Source organism: Battus philenor, unplaced genomic scaffold, assembly GCF_028537555.1.
Source record: "Battus philenor isolate CCGP_79_NKW_IND1 unplaced genomic scaffold, ilBatPhil1.0.hap1 SCAF_18, whole genome shotgun sequence".
Classification (NCBI taxonomy): Eukaryota; Metazoa; Arthropoda; class Insecta; order Lepidoptera; family Papilionidae; genus Battus; species Battus philenor.
The window spans coordinates 3,904,645-3,919,549 of NW_027181680.1; the positions used below are offsets into that span (position 1 = coordinate 3,904,645).

A 14,905-nucleotide genomic window follows, 5' to 3' on the forward strand; every position below is an offset into this window, starting at 1 on the left:
TAATGATGATATTACAGGGTAATTAAGATTTAAGTGATAATAAAGCTTGTGTGCTCGACAGAATTTTTCTTCTGAATTAAGAATATTTGTAAAAGTGATCACAAAAAAAATACGTTGATTGTCATTTGTATTATAAGTTGCAGAATACTCAAAACCTTCTGCCTTTATTCTCAAGAGGTACATAAGTGATCGCTATAAATTATATAGTGTATAAATATTATTACTGCTTGAGTGACTATAACAACAGGAATAAAGTACTGTTTCAACACATGATGATATACCAGGGATACCCTCCTGAGATCGCCACGACGACCAGCTTTGTGCCGCTCCCTTTCTGTATATAAGCATAAACATAGTATTGAGTACTATACTAGCTAATATTTTAATAGATCCTTGCAAGCAATCGACTTCTATTAAACTACTATTGTAACTTGAATTCATTACAGCTTATAATAAAGTTAGATATCAACGCTCGAAATAAAGATATCGACATCCGAACATTGTATTTTTATTTAAATATGTTCGGGCGCTGTTACTTCCTACGATTGATAGATGGCGCTAGTAGTCGATTGCTACGCACTATCGTTTGACGCGGGTAATCTTACAAATGGACACTGATGAAGCTGTAAAAGTCAAAACCGCTAACAGCGCGCATCAACATTAGAATATAGCCAGTCCAATCTCATGGACCCTTCCGCTCCGTAAACTCAGTACCGATGAAGCTGTAATAGCCTTAGGGCTAACAACAATAACACCTTCAGAAATAATACGATACAAAACAGTCAAATCTAATAGAAAACCATGTTGCCGTCCAAGCAAGGGCCCCGTTGGAGTTATATAACTTCCCCGCCTAAAATAAATTTTAAGGTCAGTGTTATCAGCGTCCATGCTTTACGAACCCTCGGAAGTGCAAACAAAGAGCAGTTTGGGTAGCAATATAAATCAATAGTCTCAATAATAATATGAGAGAGGCCAAAAAATTAGACAGTTTAGGACTAACTATGATGGACCATTTAATTTTAATAAAATTTACCATTCTCAAGGTTCCAAAGACCAAATCGTTGCTTTAGGAATTTGTATTTTAAGCTTCAGCAACTACAAAATATATCTCACAATAAAATAAAATCTTTGCTCGTCTTATCGTTTTAGAGGTTAAAATGTAAACTAGTTTATTAAAAATAAAAATGACAATAGTATTGTCTTCTATGATCTGTTTCTTATACGATAATTTATTATGAAGTTATTTTAGGAGCGGGTCTACACAAAAAACTGAATGTGATATATGTAAATATGTGCATAAATTGCTCACATTTTCCAGCACACGGGCAACCGCGGTACGAACAATTTCACATCACGTTTGACCTTTATTTCTAACATTTTTTTGTACGGAAAAGTCCAACGCAGCGTGTATTAACACCGAGATTTATGTGTTGTCAGATATTATATCTCCATGGCTAACAGTAAACTATTCAAAATATGTATTTTGAAGACTTAAGAAGAAAGAAGAAATAAGTATTTATTAAAATACTAGAAAGACAATTTTTTAACTATCATTGATCACGACTAATTCAATCATTGGTACAACTTTTTTATTTATTTGAAGCAATATTTTTAACACAACAACAACATAGCATGCAAAATACTCTAGAATTAAATAACTGAGAGGTGGTGAATTAATGAAAAACTTTAACAAAATTTCTTAGTTCCAAACACGATCATGAAATTAGCGTTATTATATTTTACAGAAAAAATCCAAGTTTTTTTTATTTTATGAAAATTTTAAGAAAATTTTGGACCGAACAGATGGAATAACATGGGTTAGGGAATTTAAGGAGGATACCAAAATATCGATAGAAAAAATTGATCATTCTCTTTTCTCTTTGCCTCGTTTTTCTGATGCTGAGGATCTTGACCCGAAGTGACTTTATGTAGTACGATGTTACTTCATCTGTTCCGGTTCTACACGACGTGTACAGCTCCGGAAGCATTTATGTTGAGAGCGGTGCGGATTGAGTCAGAGCAGCGCTAAAGACTAAGACGCTACTTTGGTCTCTTACCATCGATATTGTTGAATTGTTTTGAAGATCTCAAATGTGTAGAAGGACAAATTTTTAAAGTCAAACTACCACTTGCGGAACTAATACCGTTTTTGACATTGTTTTTATATGTATATATACGCCGTTCAAATAGACTAACATTATACACATCCTCTTTGAAGGGCGCCGTATGTAATAAAATTACCAACATAGAGAGACGAACATACGTGTCAAGGTGACGACCGGAACGCAACGTAGGATCTTGTATTTGAAAGACTTTTGTAGAAAGGAATTATGATATTGACTTATTCCCTATAGTCACACAGATACACTATTTGTCGTACTTTTGTTAGATTTGATTGAAAATAAAAAAAGTAAAGAATTGAAATATTTTAAAAGCTCTTCTATTGGAGCCCACACAAGTTTATCTCAAGTTATTCACAATGACTGTCCATAGAAATGTTTAAATGTCAAAAGTAATGAAGACTTTTGGCCTTTAGTTTACAGTGGTAACCTAATGACATTTACCTTTGTTAGACATTAGTGAAGATACTGAATATTTTATACGAAGATTATTCTTTACAATATACATACGGATTCACGATTTACTACCTTGTTTTAATTTCAGTGTTCACTTATTATACATGATTTTTTTGTAGTTTGTAACTTCAATTAGCTTAAAGTAATAAACGTAAAATTACCTTGAAAGGTTCGGTCCCACATGTTTCGGATAACTGCGGCTCCATCCAGCTGGCCCCTGGGGTCATCAGACTGACTCAAAGTATCGTTTAAGGCGAGGGCATATAATAGTACCGCATCGTAGAACGCCGCTACGAACGTAGAGACCATTTCGCCTTTGCCGAATGTATAATTGTACTTCGTAGCTGCAAGTTGCTTTACCTACGAGAGAACGAGTGAATCAGAAAATGAAAATCAACACAAAATACTACCAACACAACAATATTTATAATCCAAAAATAAAACACAATTATTTACTATACTATTTGGCACATTGTATCATTTCAACAATATCAAAAGAGTCTTTTTATTTCGAACCTAGAATCCAATCGAGTTCCTTTTCATCGAAAAGTTTAATTTAGTTTCTAGATAATAGAGAATATTCAAATAGGTTATTTTGCTTGTTTTTAAAAAAATGGCAAAAAACGTTTTAGTGGTAAGGGCTACAACACCGTAAACTACTTCGTTAAGGGGAATCACACCTTGGGAATGATGTTTGCACTTCCCGGCTACTTCAATTTTAATTAAATATATCTCCGCACCCACTGAATAAAATCACAAGGCCGAAAATAAAACTTTTCCGGAGAAACTAAATATCGGTTATATCTCCAAAAATTTTGGCTATATAAAACAGTGAAAATATTTATAGGAACCTAATTGTATCTATTCTTAACATGCCGAAACGGGGTAAAGTTATTATTCTTGTTTGTCGGTTATCTTCTTTATTTATAGAAAACAAAAGATAACTTTGTCAATTTCTTCCGTATGTAGCGAAAAAATTATAAAAAATATTGACAAGGTGTAAAAATGTTAACGACGATTGTCATTTTATTCAGTGGAGGCCGCCATATACAATTTTGTATTAATTACAAATATATAGTCTTTCTAATTTTCTTTGGCCTGTTCTTCTAAGGTTTAAGGCATATATCATCTGAACAGATGGGGAAATCTATTGTATGTTGAATTTAAATTTAGGGAGATGTATAATCCCGAACGGTGTTATTACTGAAAAATTATTTAGGCTATCGCAGGACTCTTTTACTAGGTTCTGTTTGATAGACAATTTAAAATAGCAAATAAAGTTATTTAAAAATATGTTACTAACATCGTATCAATATCAACGTCAGATAGTAAGATTTTTAAAGACTTATAATTCATTGCTCTTATTATTAGAGAAGCATTATCGCATTTGACAAACAATATTAATTAAATATATAATTGCTTGGAACAATATGTTTTATCAATAAAACCAGCAAATATGCCCGTAAGCAGATTTTTCAAATGTCCTTTCCAAAACATTCATCTTTGTTAAAAAATATTCTTCCAATCATTACATAAATTCCAAAAATTCCGATTACTGATTATATCGCATGTACAATAATCGAAAACAGTTTTAAATATTATGAAGAAATTCATTAATAAACTATCATAATCCAAGAACCAGAGACTTTCGAGGACCTTAACAATGTCATCTTTTCACTATATACGTCCATCAGTCCAAAATCTTAAGGCCCAAGCATCCACCAGTTCTATGCGCTACGAGTCCTGTGCACAGCCACTTACTGATTTTTGGGCTATGTTGTTTACCGTTATTCGTCTATGAATTTACTTATTTACCAAAATGAGAATTAAAGAAAAATATCCATAAATGAAAAGTAATACACTGAATAACAATTATATTAAAAATACCTTAAATATAGTTTTTTTATTAAGAATAATTTCAAAATATATTTTCATGATAATTATTTGCATATTTTTGCTTCTTTTAATATCGTATACTATTGCAAAAGTGTCAGAAATACTTTGTTTCATATATACTATTCATAAGTCATTTTAAATATGGATTTTCTATTACAGACGTTAGTTTAAAGAGGTCAATGACGTTGAACGAGGTAACGGTTCGAATGCATTGTCTTCACGTGACGTTTAGAATTTTTTTTTTCACATTTATTTACGACTTTCAGTATTTAACATAAGAAATGAAGTTCGTTGTAAATTATATTAGGTGTTATGTCTGTATTTCCTTATCTTCTATACAGGGTGATTGGTTATAGGTGTAATAAAAGCTATAGAAAGGTGATTGTAATACTAATTTTCTGTTAAACTATGTTTGTATGGTATAAGTTATACACTAAAAAAATTTATGTTTTCAGAGATAATAAAGAAAGTTATGAAAAAGTACGCGTATTAAATAATAATAATAATAATACATGTTTTAAAATTAAAAAAACATGTTTTAAAATTTTGGATTACTACATAATAAAATAATTATTATAGGGAAATTAAATTAATGAAACTTATTTCAGTGTGATAACTGTAATTGGGTGGGGTGATAAGAAAAAAGTCTCAAACCTTTAAAGCTTTTTGCAGACATTTGAGCTACAGAAAGATGGGGCCTCATTAAATCTTTTGCATCTATAACTAATTAACTTGCATAAAAATAATTTATTTAATTCTTATAGTGACGTCAGAACTCAGAAACGACTTTAAAGATTACATTCATATTTTATATTAGCTTCCTAATATTTTGTAAATACTTCTTATGTTAAAAAATACAGAGAGGGCATTTTGAATGACATTATTAGAACATGACCAATTGTGTATCGCTTATTCCATTTTTTGAAAAGTTTCAATGTTATTTATTTACGCACCTGAAAATATAACCAACAATTTCGTGTACCAAATAGCTCTGTTATAAAATCTATATACTTGATTAAAGCCTGCTGTGGCAGAGGCAGTTGACAGGCTTCACTATTTGTCACTTTGCAGGCTATATATACAAATGACCGCTGGAACCTTTAGGGTTTTAAGTTGAGACCGCGGCGGGCAGATAACTTTGTTAAAGTCATTACAAGAGGCTTAATGCAGGTCAAATTAAACCGATATTGTAAATCGACAAGTTAAGGGTCGTCCTATGGATGAAATTAAGAAAATCACGAAGAAGACAGTATAACGTTAGTTAGGCTAATTTCTAATAACAATTAGCCATACAAAGAGACAATTAAAGACCAAATGTACGAAATGTAATTTAAATTTAAACTTTAAGTCAAAAAGTGTTACCAAATTAATATATTTTAAACAAAAAACCTTACCGCAGCGGGGCAGCGACAATGGAAAATATTATATTGAAATCCTACAGGCTAAAACACTGCGGTATTCTTTTGAGACTCAAGCGCCTTGTCTATATTCCTCTTTAACTTAAGATAGAATTGCGTCGACGTAAAATGTGTGCTTAATATACGTGCAGCATGTCAGTATCTAATCAGCGGACATCACCATGGTATTAAAGTTAATAAATACATTTAAAAAACTTTTAAGTTAAACGGTTTTTTGATACCTATATTGTGGTGGTTGAGGAAAAATATGTACCTAGTTCGCCATATTAGAACGGCGTCCATCTTGAATTTTAAATTTTGACATAATCATCGAATTTTACTAGTGTAGCCCTTTCATTTGATACCCCTATTGAGGGGGTTAAGGAAAAATATGTAATCCGCCATTTTGTATCGGCGGCCATCTTAGATTTATAATGTTATTGATTTTAATATATTGTATTGTCATCTAAATTAAATGTGTACCAAATTTCAGAACAATCTGATAACGGGAAGGTGCTTAAATTTCAATTTCTAATTTTGACCCAAATAAATTCCATACGGGTCGAACTAAATAAAGCCGTTTAAAAAAAGCACGGGGTCACTTCTTCTAATGTCCACGTGGCTGCCAAAGATAAGGAAGGTCTAAAGTTCTATCTCACCGCAGCCTCTTTCTACGAAATTATGTTTTCATGGGTTACATTAATTCTCTAATGACAACTCGTTCTTAGCCTCGCCAAGGCCTTAATAAAGACTGGCAGCGAGAGATCGTCCAGCAGTCGAATACCTGGGACAGGTCAGTTCAGCTTTAAGTCCTAAAAGAAACTCATATGCAGATGGCGGCTATTTCCGGATTAAAAATGCAAATAACCGAAAACATTAGCTCCCTTTTTCCATATGAGTAATTTTTAACAATTAAAAGATACTTGCCTTATCAGAGAATTCAAGGTACTCTTTCTTCTCTGGAGCTGGACTTGTAACCGTTAGGACCGCACTATACGCCCGTCTCGCTCTCTCATTTCTTTCTTCTGTATCACCTTCTATCTTCCACGGTTCTTTTGACGAAGCTGACGCCAGACTGTCCGAATATTATATTACATTATATTATATTATATTATATTATATTATATTATATTATATTATATTATATTATATTATATTATATTATATTATATTATATTATATTATATTATATTATATTATATTATATTATATTATATTATATTATATTATATTATATTATATTATATTATATTATATTATATTATATTATATTATATCATTTCATATTATATTATATTTATGAAGTCAGAACATATAGAACGTATTAAAATTATTGTTGTGGATTCGTCTTCAATTCTTTTATTAATTTTTATAGGCATAAATATCTTTGTCATAAATTCAAAATTATAATACAATACATTTATATACTTTAGTGTTTATTTTCGATATTAAAATACGTATTTATTTGTAAATATATGTACTCACTTAGAAAATAGTTCAATATTGAAGAACACATATTCCCCGGAGGATACCATGTTAAGTTCGTCCGCCGCGAGCATTATTTCTCTCACAGTCCCTGGGTTGGCGCAGACCACGACAACTGAAAAAAAAATCATAAAATCTTTCACGTATTTTCCTTACTTTTATTTCCTTTTCTTCGTATTGGCTCTCTGCACTATATGATACGCTTCCTACGTTTTTTTATAAATCGATTGTCACAAAAGTTTATTAACTACAATACTTACGGTCTATTTTCAACCGGTTCAATGGGGTAGAATAAGCATTAAATTGAAATTATTTGATAAGTAAAATGTTTTAATTATAAATATATAAGCAGTATTGATATTTAAAATATTTTGTTAAGGTAACTATATGGATTTAAAAATACCCAACAAATTTTGCAGTTATCACAGATGAGGCTGTAAATAATTATTGCATACATTTTTTAAATAAATAATTATTTCATAATAGCTATTTCAATAATAAAATAACGAAAGTTCTAAGCCTGAAAAGTCACCGACGCAGCTCGAGGGATTTCTATTCTGTCTCTCAATTCGATCTCGTAGCGTCACTCTGAACATAGCCATTCTTTTGTTACCTTTGATCGTTTTATACGAGAGATAAATTCATAATTGAATGTTTTTCTATGTTTAATATTTTATTTTTTGTATAAATTCGATCAATTCTCTATATTTGTCATGTTACGTCATCAATACAATACTTTATCAATGCATTTAATATGTTAAATGATTAGAATAATAAAGGTTAAGCATAGTTTTCTGCGGAGTTATTTTAACATATCCGATAACAGATGGCGTTATTAATTTTATATATTCAAATCAAAACGTTTTGTTTTAAAGTTGATCAAATTATTAACAATTAAGTTAAACACGAATGATTTCTATAACTTTTGGTTTATTGTTAGAGCACTTTAATAAAACTTCGATATTCCTAACAAACCTCTGAATTGTAACATGGACCAATACACACGGTTTGAAACAATTGCTTTTGTTCACACATAAGTTGTAAATGTTGGCTTTGTAATATTTAATGTATTATAGATCAGATATACCTCCGATAGTTTTCTTTGTTCAAATAGTAATAGAGATAAATAACAAAAATTGATGTTATTATTTGGAAAAACTAAATTTGTTTTGTGCAATAAATGAATTGAGTTAAACTCGCCGGAGGTCACTGGTCTCCTAGGATTATAGGGGTCATCTTTAGCTTTCAGTGTTTGTGCATCAACTCATTTAATGATGATGAATTTATAAATACTGAAGTTACTAGTTATATTTATTATCACACATAACATAAATCTGGCTTATACATTACGACCGTTGAATTTTTACAAAAGTTGACTTATGTTATTGTTAATAAAAGTCACTCAAAACGAATTTAAGATAACTTAATTACCACTGCGTAATTGTACCCGAAAAAGATAAAATTATTCAAACATGCAAGCCCGAATTTTGTATTTTTCTTATTAGTCAGACCAACCGAAAATAATATTATTTTGTTGTATTGATAACTCAAAAATTACTCTAATAAATTAATAGCTAAATTACAATCATTTAAAATAAGTTTTATTAGAAATTACTAATAAAATATGTTTTGATTATGTTATACTATATACTGCCCAGCGGCAGAGGGCTGAGATGTGATTGTAGGTAGCAAGTTCAATTCCTGGGATATGTACTTATATATATTAACGCTTTTCGCATTAATTATATAGAATTGCCACTTCTCAAAACTAAGTTTACAAAGGATGGGCACCAGCATACTTTGCGTACCACAATGCGATTGTAAACGCGCCTGCCTAGACCTGCGATTATGATATATCCCACATAGATATGTTTAAATAAGGCCTATGTCTTGCAGTGAGTGTTTATGGGCTGAAACAATGAGGTACATTATTGAATTAATAGATGAACATGTGATATTTAATTTTAATTCTCTACAAATAAGGCTTTAAAATTTTTAACGACCGATATCATTGTTTTTCAGTTACAAACTAAACATCACTGTCATGACAATTAATTTTTTTTAATGTAAAAGTTTTTCTATGCCCACGAGGATATAATTTAATCGAAACATTAAAGTCTGTTAAGACATTTAAAATGTATATGAGGATGATATCTGAAATACATTATTTAAAAATGCTTGTCTTTTATTAAAAAAAAGACAATTGCGTAAAACACCTGCAGTACCAAAAACTTCGTGTTTCAACTACAACGTGTTGATAACGTTTAATAGTATTTTTACAAAAAATTGAATATACCTAAACTCGTTAAGCAATATATGTTTATATTAATAAAAATAAATATATAAAATGTTTAATGACGAATCCTCTTTATGTTAATTATGTATGTATATCTAAAAGTAACACGAGTAGCACTGTAAAGTTTAAAAACCTGTATCACCGGTTTGATTTTAAATTTGAAATAATTTAAAATAACCAGCACTGAAGACTCGTAATATTTTATTAAAACTAAACATGTAGATATATCATGTAACGATTGATTGTCGTAAATATTCAAGTTTTTCTAACTCTTAAAAAAGTAGAAAAAACCTCAAGGAAATGATTTGGTGTATATTAATTGAGAATTTATAAACACACATTTTTTTCAAAGGTCTAACTCTTAAAAAAGTAGAAACGACCTTAAGGAAAGGATTTGGTGTATATTAATTGAGAATTTATACACACACACTTCATGTAAAGAGACGTAACTTCTGTGCGTTTTACGATGATTATCGTGAGGGTGAAAGTCAAGTAGTAGGCATAGAGGGGCCCGGTATGGTGCTCGAGTACTCGCAAAGCAGGCCTAATGCCTTCGTGCAATGCATTGGCGTTTACCTGCTGCAACCATACTGCTCTCCCTACCTTACGAAGTGAGTAGATTCGGTGTAAATAGGCCTAAATCCCACAGGTGGCTACAAAGAGTTTTCACATTCATACCACTCACTAGTACTTTCACGGCAAATTCACTATAATTTATCTTTATGTATCTCATGATGAATGAAACAGACTTGCATTAAATAAAACTGCAGTTATAACAGACAAAAAATTAATTGATTTTTGTAAATAATTCTTTTCAATCAGACATCACATACTCACTTCTCGTACTTAACGAGAATTTCTTGAGCAATCTCTTTAAAACCGTCCTGTTGGTCACAGTTTCGTCGAACGGAATGTTCGGTATTGAATAGCCCGAGTTCTTCTTTAGCAGAACCGAAAACACAGCACTGAGGGTGAGATAGCACGGACTGTTTCCTTGGCCCGTTGCTGGATTGTTGTTGTGGTAGAGCATACCAAGCTTGCGCCAGTTAAACTCCTGAAACAAAAAATATCACATTTCTTATGCGGAAATTAAAAAAAAAATATCACATTGATTAGAAGAAAGCAAAAAGCATACACGTCAATTACAATCACGTTTACTTGAAAATATTTATAAAAAATAAATTAAAAAAGCATATTTGATAGATTCGTAACAATTTATTTAAAATTTCACAAACAATAGGAAAACAAAGGTTAATGTGTATTGCGAAAAAAACATACAGATATTGCGTTAAACCTAAAAGAATCAAAAAATTTTCTCCTGACGATTATTTATATTAATTAAATAAATGTACAAAAAAGGATAAATAATCATGTGAACATGCAATAATATAATTAAAATAAAAAAGAGACATCTTATTTATAAAAATTAATAAACATGCTAGAATTTTTATGTAAAAACAATATTATCACATTTGACGCAGAATTTTATGTAGAGGCCATATATTTTGTTCTAATAAATCCTTAAAAATATATACACAAAAAATTGGAGATATCGTATTCACGACAATGTTTGATGTCAATTCACGTAATGAAAGAAATGTAATGAAAATGTAACATAAACATTTATAGAATTTTATAATTACATAAATATATTACTATTCGTTAATTCGACTAAAACATCTAACAAAAAAATTGAGTTTCGCTAAAATATTCGAAAAAATATTCAATATCCAGAATAGGTATTTTAAGTGTAACGTAGATAACGTAACGTTAAAAAATAATATAATTTTCAAAAATTTCAACTAAAAATAGTCCAGGAAATAAAATTGAATTTGCTTAAGTATATGCAATATGTCACTGTCTTGACCTATTCAAATACGGCAAGTTACATAATAAAAAACAAATGACGTAATTATTTAAAGTGTAATCGTTGATATTGCAAATCTTATCATATATATGTTTTTTTTATTTATTTTTTTATAAGCATAGTTGAATTTCATGTATTACTTCAACAGCCATAAAGCGCAATCATTTTCACTTTTGATGTTTCGCCACATTTTAATTTTAGAACGCCTTATTAAATAACTTATGTATAACAAAATGTTAAATAATATTGAATAATACATTTCCTCTTTAACAAGCAAACCATTAACCATACCGTTTGAAAAAATAAAACACATAAAACATATAAGACTTAATTTAAACCAAAACTACATTACCAATGAACACAATACAACATTCAGAACACAAAGTATATAAAAAGTATATCATACTATTTACCTCCAAAACTTTACGAATGGCTACACCGGCTTGAGTGTAACTTCCCATCATCCTTGTGAGAGTTTTGTAACCTGTATCCTTATAGTCGAATACTTGAGCTTGTGCGCCTGCGGTTAAAACTGGAATATGCCATGGACCAGCATACCTTGCTACTGGCGCTATCACATATTCACAGCCCGGGCCAATAAATGCATCTACAAACAATTGTAATTATTTACATAACTAATACATTTGTTGTAAATGTAAATATATTTTAAATACTGTATGTCCACTTACCTGCAGATTGATTGATGTAGAATTCAAAAGCTGCCAAAGGTCCATCTATAGATGAACACCGAGTATCTCGGTAATCTACAAGAATTTTCCAGCCCGGCAAAGGACCGTCCGGTGTGGTCACCGCGGCTGCAGCCATTTCCACAATAGGCAATACTTTCGACAAAGAAAAAACTTGCGTTGGATCCGCTGATAGAAGTACACCAAATTTTACTATTTTATCCTTGAATTGGTGACGTTCTGGTCTTAAATTAAAATTAATACTTTTAACATAATAAGGGTTCATTGCCAAATCATGTGGGTATCCAAGGGCACGGGTATCGTCATATATTTTACTTAATTCAATATCATGTTTTGTGAAATCCGTTGCATTAAGGAATCCTTCTTTTTTCTTATAATAATTGTAGTACTTGTACAAGGCTTCAACGCCTTCTCTGGGAATCTTTCCAGGTTTCTTTTTTTCAGTTTCTTCATGTAAAGGCGCACGTCCCACGCGGAAGTTTTTTCCGTGAACTTTTAGTTTTGTATAATTTATATTTATATTATAATTGTCGCTAATAAATGCTTTACTCATTGGTGATTCGTAACTTTCGTTTTTAGTTTTTATATTTACATTATTAACACTAACATCACACAAAGCTATCACATTAAAAACACAGACGTAATAAACAAGGAATGTCAATAAGGAAGGAAGTTTAAGATTCTTTGTTTTATTCTTTAAATGATTTTTAATCTCGTGTGCTTTAGTATTGACCAGATTACAATTTCGCTGGGTAATATTTTCATTGTTTTCATTAAAATTTTTACAGTTTCCTCTCTTCTTGAACTTCGCTCGGGTTGAATATGACTTTGATATACTAAACGCCTCAGTCTCAGTGGTCTTTTGGAGAATCGTTACCACGATCTCCTTTAACATTGTATTATCACACTTTATTTCATTTTATTTAATCACTAACGCCTTTCAATTTGGTCGATACACTTTATCAATCTTAAAAATATGATTTCACTTTTTTACTTAATTATGCGATGATCGTTATACGATTAAAAAAATATTACATTGTTTAAGTTAAGCTAAACGTTCTTATTAATTTTTTTTTCATTTCGAAAATCCTATGAAATGCTACACTTTTTATTTGTCGAAACTCTGAATTTAAATTAAATTTGTTATTCTTTATATTTAAATTTGTAATTAATATACTGTATTATGGTTACCAAGCTATTATTTTGCGCGAATGCACTGTAAATTCGCATAATTTTTGGAAACAGGTTATCGTAGACTAGACATGTCTTATCGCTAAAAATTAATTATTCACGTTGGACAAATACATGTAAGTTAACTTGTACGTGGGAATAAATAACAATGCACCGAAGGCACAAGAAAACATATATATTTTTGTGTATTTCTCCGTCATTACATATCGATATGACAGCTGTCTAGAAGCTTATAATTGTTATTATATACTTAAAAGTGTAATTATTGTGCGTAATATTGGCGGTGTGGGTAACCCCCGTCTTCTAGGTATTACCAAGACATAGTTTAGGTCGCGGGAAGTCCTTGGATTCGAGCAGTGAAAGACCTTTCATCGTGGCGATCTCAAAGTTAAGCCTATGATGATCACTTATTGAATACTCTTAATGATGATTAATATCATAATAATGATTTTACAAAAGTGGAGGGTAGAAATAACGAAACACATCTAACAAAGTTGTCGCTCGAATTACAAGTGCTTTAAAATCTCTCAAAACTTTGTTAAAACGGTGTTACTTCAGAAGTTTGTTGTAAAAGCTAGAATAATGTTAGTGGTATCAAAGTTAAAAAGTTAGGATGTACTATAATCACCATGCTAGATAGGTAGGTTGGAGATCGTAGTGTGAAGTTATGATAGACAGAGGACCACTGTCAACCCTCTAAAAATATGTTTTGTGAGAAGTCACAATCGTTTATAATTACCGCAATGTGAATCATATACAAGACTGTATCCCGAGAATCGACCCCGCGACCTACGATCCTAGTCTTAGTCCTCTACTGCTGAGCTACCACTGCTTCATGTATAAATTAATAATAGTGGCAGAAGGCCAATTAAAAGTTTTCCCTTAAAGAAAGAAATACAATCTAAAGATGCGATGTAACAAGTTGATTATAAAGATAATATTATATTTAAGATTTATAATAACAGAGAAGTATTGTGTAATAAATAAAATATATACATTATTAAACTGAAAGGAAGATTGCATCACTAAATTATTTTGAGTCTCGGAACACTAGTGCAAAAAGGTCTAAAATCAATTCATTCATTGTATTATTGAAATTATGACTATCTCATAAGAAATGCATAGTTACGATAATTTGTTTACACGGATAATATTCAACATTATGGGATTCCTCACGAGATTAGTATTTGTGGGATTCCTCAATCTAGTTAGAAGTACGGGACACTTGACTGTGTCGATCGCTAAAGACTTGTCAGCCATATTCCTTCGCTCCTCTAAAGTTAGTACGTAATGTTTCTTGCTGCGTTAGTTTTGTGAGCTATACTGATAAAATCTTCGGAACTTATTTTGAATGGTTTAAATCCAACCAATATAACTTCTGTAGTTAGGATTCCATACTTATGTGCAGTACTCCAGATGCGAGCAAAATAAAAATATAAAACTTTGATGATTTTAATGCCCCCAAACAGAGAAGAACAAATCTTAATGCT

At 30.8% G+C, this 14,905-nt stretch overlaps 1 protein-coding gene across 1 annotated transcript in view; it reads right to left on the bottom strand.

The window, feature by feature from the left end:
• LOC137920494 (atrial natriuretic peptide receptor 1-like) overlaps positions 1 to 14,905 on the bottom strand; it is a 112,472-nt gene that overhangs the window by 26,321 nt on the left and 71,246 nt on the right. The window contains exons 2-7 of the mRNA XM_068763863.1: positions 12,207 to 13,191; positions 11,931 to 12,124; positions 10,488 to 10,704; positions 7,355 to 7,469; positions 6,797 to 6,944; positions 2,738 to 2,936 (exon numbers count right to left, since the gene is read on the bottom strand). Of these exons, the coding sequence (XP_068619964.1) occupies positions 2,738 to 2,936; positions 6,797 to 6,944; positions 7,355 to 7,469; positions 10,488 to 10,704; positions 11,931 to 12,124; positions 12,207 to 13,119 (1,786 nt within the window). The 5' untranslated portion in view covers positions 13,120 to 13,191. The remainder of the gene's footprint in view (positions 1 to 2,737; positions 2,937 to 6,796; positions 6,945 to 7,354; positions 7,470 to 10,487; positions 10,705 to 11,930; positions 12,125 to 12,206; positions 13,192 to 14,905) is intronic.